The following is a 6,741-nucleotide window of genomic DNA, read 5'->3' as shown; positions in this document are numbered from 1 at the left end:
GGGGGGAATAGTTTCTCTTTCAGTCTACCAGCATTTTATCTTTAGGTAAAAAAGTTTTCAACATTATTTTTATTTCGTACTGACTGAAACATCACTTGGTTTTTGTCATTATTATGAAGCATATTTAAAATAAAAAGAAGATTTAGCTATTCTGGTGAATCTATTAAAAATATCTGCCCTGTAGAATATTGTGTTAACCATTTCAGACTCCTAAACAAACTATGAAAAATAATAAAGCAATCATCCAATTTGAATAATGTATTATTGTAAAGAACAGTTGTTTTGCACAGGAATAAGGATAGTGAATCTACCATTGCAATCCATTTCATCAGATCCATCCAGACAGTCTCCACTTCCATCACATCGCCAGATATTCGGCATACAGTTTCCATCGTCACACCGCCACTGGTCTGGTCTGCATCCCAACATTTGTCCTATAAACATTCAAGAAGGCTTAGGAAATATTTCTGGCTTTCACTGGAGTTTTCCAGTAATTCACTGGATGAATTGTGCAATGGATCTAAAATTACACCCCTCCCTTTTCAGATCAGGATTTTTAAAAATTAAGCCAAATTCAAACTGAATTGTAAATGATTGGTGAATTGCTTTTACAATGACTTAATGTGGGCAACAAAAGCCACTGGCAAACTCACACCAAGTCAGTATTTCAGTAAAGGAAAAACCTTTGATAAACCGAGGAGGTCTAAACTCGGCACAAAAGGTCGATTGAGCAAACAGAAGGATACATATAATGCGCACTGCTTTCACATCTTCAAATTGATGTTAAAGGAAAGCTAGCTAAAACAGCATGGGTATATTTTTGATAAATATAACTACCTATTTCCACCAACTGATACATTGTTTTTACCCAAACGTTACACAAAAAGTAAAAGAAACAGAGGAACATTTGTATTATAAAAACGCATGAACAAAAACAGATTAACTGGCATTCCAAAAAAATATTTTATCTCTGAGCCAATGGGGTGCAGAAATGTACGCGAAATTACCTTGCTCGTGTTTAGGCTGACATTGAAGAACTTGTGGAAACGTGCTTGAGTGTTAATTGACATGTACTGTAGGCCAACAAACTGGCTTAATAGCAACACTTAATGGGTATAATGCCTTAAACCGAATATAATGTTTCTTACCTTGGGAAATGCTCAGAATTGCCAGGATTGAGCAAATTAAGTGTCGAAAGTCCATGATGGCCCACGCGGCTCGTCGTGAGAAACAACCTCACCTGAGAGGAAATGCTTTAATCAGCTTCACCTACTGCAGGTGCGCGTGCGATATTCACTTCCGTTTACACACAAATAAATACGTTGTAGGCTATAAAACATTTACCACAAAACGCACATGATCAACACAAGTCATTGATTTACTTTGTGGTTACTTAAACCGGTTTGGAAATCTATATATATTTATGTTTGTTCATTTAGGCTATTTAAAAATGTTGTCGTAGGCTATTCCAAACAAGCACAAGTCTACATTAATTAAATAAAGGTAATTTCAATAAAACGACATGCGATAACTTCTAAGGAATTTTCACCACACACCTCAGATTTGGTATAGGCTAATTAAAGGTTTGGAAAGTTAGAGTTTAGATAATTTAGCAGGTAAATCTGTTTAATGTGGTTTCATTTGAAAGAGAGCGAGCTGTTCATGTGCTGCCTTTTGTCCAATGGCTTACACTTACTTCCAGTGATGTGAGTGTTGGAAAGGTTTAGCGTGTTTACACTAAAAACGGTTTTAAAATAATCAAAGCTTTGTACTTAGCATAAAGTCCCCTTGACCAATGATGGGCAACGATCAGATAGAGTGTCTGAAGTCACTGACTTTTGAAGTAGGTTGACACTTACAACTGAACTCGCCTAAATATACATTTTCGGAGCAGTGCATTGCTACTTGTGTTATTCGGTTATTCCCTCTTGAAGTGCTCTCTGTGATGCGATAAAGCCGTGGGCATTTTGGATAGCATTTGCCTTGTATGCACAGAACGATTGAACGTAAACTATTCGTGTATTGGTACCTTATCTTGAGGTAAAACTGTGTCCATAAGTTAAACTAAAAAATCAGTTATGCAGGACAGGGTTTGCCAGATAAATGTATAACTACAACAAGTATCAAGATTATAAGGATATAAAACATTAAAAGCGTTTCAAATGATCTTTCTTATAACAGCTGTAATAGATTTAACCTCATAACAAAGAAAGTTTACTCAAGTAAAAGTAACTATACAACAGAATACAAGTTCATTCAACAATTTATTTAAGGACACATAATGTAACTAAAAGTACATTTGTCTCAAGATTATAATGTATAGCTGCAGCTTGTAAATATTGTCCCAGTTCGGCTATTTTTTATTCTGATGAGAAGCCTAATATTATAATAATGTATGTATTAATAATGTAAATCTAAAAACGAATCTATTGTTGTCAAATACTTATAGTGGATTAGAAGTTTTTGAAGCATAAGAATGGAAATATTCAGGTGAAGTATACCTCTTAAAAGTAACTCGAAATTGTTCTTTACTTGAATGGACTTACAGTTCCTAATTAAATAAAGTTACTTTCCACACCGTTAAGCAACACACATCGTTTTAAGTTTGGTTTTCGTTGTAGTGAACATGCTACAGTTGATTTTGTACTAATGTTTTACACTTTTGTTACACTCTGGCTCCAAACGTGCAATACATTGTTTAAAACAAAGTTGTTTTCATGTCGTGTCAATTAAGAACTTTCATAGAACAAGACGTATGGCACTAATGGCATTTATTTGGTTCTTTTCAAGTTCATATGCTCATCAAGGCTTTGTAGTTTGTTATCAACACGTTCTGCTTTCCTTTGAGCTCAAGTATGCAGTTTGACTTATGAATGGGCAACGATTATCTGCCATGTCCAACACATTAATGTTCCTTTGAAGATGCTGCTGTCACTTATCATGGCACATTATACACCTGAAATTGCTGTATTACATCTTTTTTTGAAGTTGTCCAAAATTGTGGATTATTACAGCTCATCTGAACATATGTGTAGTATAAAAACCCATGTATTTGAGATAAATGTATAATGTGGTGATATTTGGCTTATTTTGTATTCATCTTTAGTTTTTATATGTATACATTTTACATGTTGAGAATGATCACACATCCTCCTGCCCAGTTTCAATATCAATATAAATGATTTTATAATTGTTGTTATTATAGGTCTTTAGATAAAACATTTTAATCTTTAGTTTAAAAATAAACACAACAAATAAGCATTCAAAGAAATTCAATAAAACCAACGAATAAGATAAGATTTCCACAAAATTGGCGAGGGAACATATTTCACACATCAGCAGAAGCACTAGATTTATCTCTAAATAGCGTCTTTGTTGAATATTTCTGGTTATTGTATTTGTTTATAATTATTAACTACATATTTAAAGTAATTATCCAATACATATAATTGAACTTCGTTCGTAAACATACTAACTATGCCAACAAGTAATGGTTACTTTTTCAAAATATATGGCAAATAAGCCTTTATAAAAAAGTTTAGCAATATTGTAAATGCAAAATGAAAATGAAATCTCCATTAACTTCTGTCAAATATTGATGGTAAGTTTAACATTCTGATTAACTCCCATGTTACGAACCAATTAATCACATCGCATGCAGCTCGTAATCTCTTTAACTGATATTATTGTCATGCCTTCTTATCAAAGGGATCTTTAACCCAAAACAACAACAGTCAGAGTGGTGCCATTTTACACTTTTACCACTACACAGGCAATTGGTTTCGATACACAACGACCCATGTAACATTAAGTCTTTGAGCGCCCCCTGGATCAAACACGCCCTCCGGATTGACAGCTCTTCAAAGACCGTCAGGAGAAAGGGGTGGGACTATAAATCCTGGCCTCAGCATCTCACCTGGAGCATTTGGGATCTACCCGTGGAAGAGACAACATCACACTAAGGAATTATGAAGGGACCTATGGATTTTTCTTTTGCGCTTCTTCTTCTAGTGGATTTGGTTGTGTGTCTCGGCGCACAGCCTTTCCCCGGGATGCACCCTGACGCACTGCTCCGAGGGATGAGTGGCGGCTCCAAGCGCATCCTGCAGACGAAGCAGAGCAGCAGGCTGCCATTCTACATGATGCAGTTATACCGGACCGTGCTGACCGAGGAGCGGGCCAAGACCCTGGCCAACAGCCTGAGCCACACGATGACCGAGGACCCTGCCATGCAGGACTCCGACTCTGTCATCAGCCTGGTCGCTAAAGGTGAGTTTTCATCATAAATCAGATTAATATCATGTACAGTTTTTCTATGGCATATTGTGCATGTGGGATTTATGTTGTTCTTTAAAAAACATATATTTAAGAAATACAGTTCCTTTTGATACCTGTATTATTTTCCCCTTAATTTAATCATTTGCCTCATCAAAAAATGATGAATGTGTTTTAGCATGCTTGCAGTTCCCTTATAAGGAATACAAGCTGTCAAATCATCACATGTTTACATACTGAATGAGAAATTGGACATTGTTTTTGCAGTCCCAAATGTAATGAAATGCATTCTATTGTTTAAGTGATGGAAGATTTTAACACGTTTTTTTTACTCTTATTTATTTCAGGCTGCGAGCAGATTGGCAAAAGGTGGTCCGTTACCTTTGACCTGTCCTCCATGTCTGCGAGCGACAACGTCCAGCTGGCAGAACTTCGCATCCGCCTGTCCGCCTTCACCGAGTCTCCCCGAGCCTCAGTGGACGTCTACCACTCACACAGGGGGCGCTGCTCCGGCACGCACTGCTCAGAGAACAGGATGTTCCTGGGCCGCCTGAAAGCTCACCCCGGTGCCACGGTATCCCTCTCCTCCTGGAAGGTGGTCAACATGACGGGGGTGCTCAGTCGCTGGCTGCAGCAGGAGCACACCACACAGGAGGAAGAGGAGGAGGAAGAGCAGGAGAGAGTCCAACACCTTACTGCTGACCGGGTCATGATGGTGGTCTTCTCAAGGCAGAACCTGAACAACAAGCGCATGCCAACACTCATCCGCACAGCAGAGCACTCCAAGTACGTCAGCTTTGACCGGGACAGAGTGGCCCCTGGCTCTGGTTCCAAGCCGAGGAGCCGCAGGGCCAACAGGCACCAGCACACCCAGCACCAGAGGAAGGGAGTGGCTGATTCGGCCCCCGTCAGCAAGCCCACAGAGGAGGAGGAGAAGGGTCCTCTCTGCAGGAGGGTGGACATGGTGGTGGACTTTGAGAAGATCGGCTGGAGCGAGTGGATCGTCTATCCCAAACAGTACACCGCTTACCGCTGTGAGGGGAGCTGCCCCAACCCAGTGGACGAGACCTTCACTCCAACCAACCATGCGTACATGCAGGTAAGACTGAGTTTAAGACCTCTCTTTTTGTATAGTGTTTCCAGTAATGAGGTTTACCAATAATACCCTACATGTTGTCTAATCCATCATTGTACCTCTTTATCTTTCCAGAGCCTTCTGAAGCTCCACCGCCCAGACAAGGTGCCGTGTCTGTCCTGTGTGCCGACACACCTGGGACCGCTCTCCATGCTGTACTACGAGGCGGGGGAGATGGTCATGAGGCATCACGAGAACATGGTGGTGGAGGAGTGCGGCTGCCACTGAAAGAAATACCTGAAAACCTTTTGGATAAAGGTGAAATAGAATCGAGCAGAAGGCCCAGAAAAGTCTTCAACACTAAAACTGAGCCACTCAGAGACACACAGTGGACGGAGGATCGCAGGGACTTTACAGAAGTCCAGTCTGACACTGGGGCAGAGGCAGCTGGCAGGAAGGAAGGGACAAGCTTTATCCTGGACACATCTCGAAATAATGGATTTGTAAAATCAAGAGTTGTAAATTATTTGTAGTTTTTTGTAAATATCAGGGGACCTTAGTTTTACCTTGGATTGAAAATGGATGAATTGAAGTTTAGAGGGGTTGATTATGGTAATGTATGGATCCAGTAAGATGAAACATAATGTAAACATGGTCATTAACTAAAGCACTATAGAAAAGTCTAACAGTAGTTGTACAGGTCTTATGTACAAACTCTTCTTTTTTTTATTTAAGACTGAAATGTTTAATGCCATTGAAATAAAAAATTTCAGAATGGTTGAAGCGCTTTTAACTTTATTGAGATGTCGGGTCACATGGATCCTTGTATGTTTAAAGTGTACACTAATACAATAAATTATTTCTCATCAGAACAAAGTGTGTGATGGTTTTTATTTAAGGGTTTTTACAAGAGCATAAAAGTGGCTAATTTCCTCTAACTTTGTAGGGTTGCTATGCTATGAGGCACAGCAGGCATTTGAGTGTTCGAATATAAAGACTGGTTTCCAGGAAGTAGTTTTACAAATAAACTTTTCAAACAGCAGAGATGGGAGAAATACTCAGATCTTGTACTTAGTAAAAGTATAAGTACCAGAGTGTATACTCTTACAAGTAAAAGTCCTGCATTCAAAATGTTACTCAAGAAAAAGTACAAAAGTATAAGCATCAAAATATACTAAAAGTACCAAAAGTAAACATTTCAGAATAACATATTTTATATTATTATAATTATTGATGCATTAAAGTGTTATCAAAGCTGGCAGCTAGTTTGAATGACTTTGTATACTGCAGGTAGCTTGTGAATTTACTCCAGGTGTAACTCAAGTCTGATTTAAGAGTTGGTTATATTTCACATCATTTATCAAATTCTGTAAAGTAACTAACGGTATTAA

General features: G+C 38.6%; 2 protein-coding genes across 2 annotated transcripts in view; one reads left to right on the top strand and one right to left on the bottom strand.

The window, feature by feature from the left end:
* The window catches only part of LOC104958604 (low-density lipoprotein receptor-like), a gene marked incomplete at its 3' end in the record, with an annotated part of 8,921 nt that extends 7,677 nt beyond the window's left edge, over positions 1-1,244 (bottom strand). Inside the window, exons 1-2 of the mRNA XM_010786347.1 lie at positions 1,149-1,244; positions 312-434 (exon numbers count right to left, since the gene is read on the bottom strand). Of these exons, the coding sequence (XP_010784649.1) occupies positions 312-434; positions 1,149-1,203 (178 nt within the window). The remainder of the gene's footprint in view (positions 1-311; positions 435-1,148) is intronic.
* A 2,808-nt stretch (positions 1,245-4,052) lies between these two features.
* LOC104958605 (nodal homolog) lies at positions 4,053-5,638 on the top strand. The gene is made up of 3 exons (XM_010786349.1): positions 4,053-4,269; positions 4,623-5,374; positions 5,486-5,638. The coding sequence occupies exons 1-3, from the start codon at positions 4,053-4,055 to the stop codon at positions 5,636-5,638; spliced, it is 1,122 nt and encodes a 373-aa protein (XP_010784651.1).
* The last annotated feature ends 1,103 nt before the right edge of the window (positions 5,639-6,741 follow it).

Source organism: Notothenia coriiceps, unplaced genomic scaffold, assembly GCF_000735185.1.
Source record: "Notothenia coriiceps isolate Sejong01 unplaced genomic scaffold, NC01 NC01_scaffold00029148, whole genome shotgun sequence".
In the NCBI taxonomy this organism is placed as follows: Eukaryota; Metazoa; Chordata; class Actinopteri; order Perciformes; family Nototheniidae; genus Notothenia; species Notothenia coriiceps.
This window is presented reverse-complemented; position numbering and strand designations above follow the sequence as displayed.

What these genes read in the sequence shown, in the direction of transcription:
- LOC104958605 (XM_010786349.1), top strand. Translation starts at nt 4,053, where the DNA reads ATGCACCCTGACGCACTGCTCCGAGGGATGAGTGGCGGCTCCAAGCGC. An exon ending in CATCAGCCTGGTCGCTAAAG is followed by an intron (nt 4,270 to 4,622) that starts GTGAGTTTTCAT and finishes TATTTATTTCAG; the next exon opens with GCTGCGAGCAGATTGGCAAA. An exon ending in CCAACCATGCGTACATGCAG is followed by an intron (nt 5,375 to 5,485) that starts GTAAGACTGAGT and finishes TTATCTTTCCAG; the next exon opens with AGCCTTCTGAAGCTCCACCG.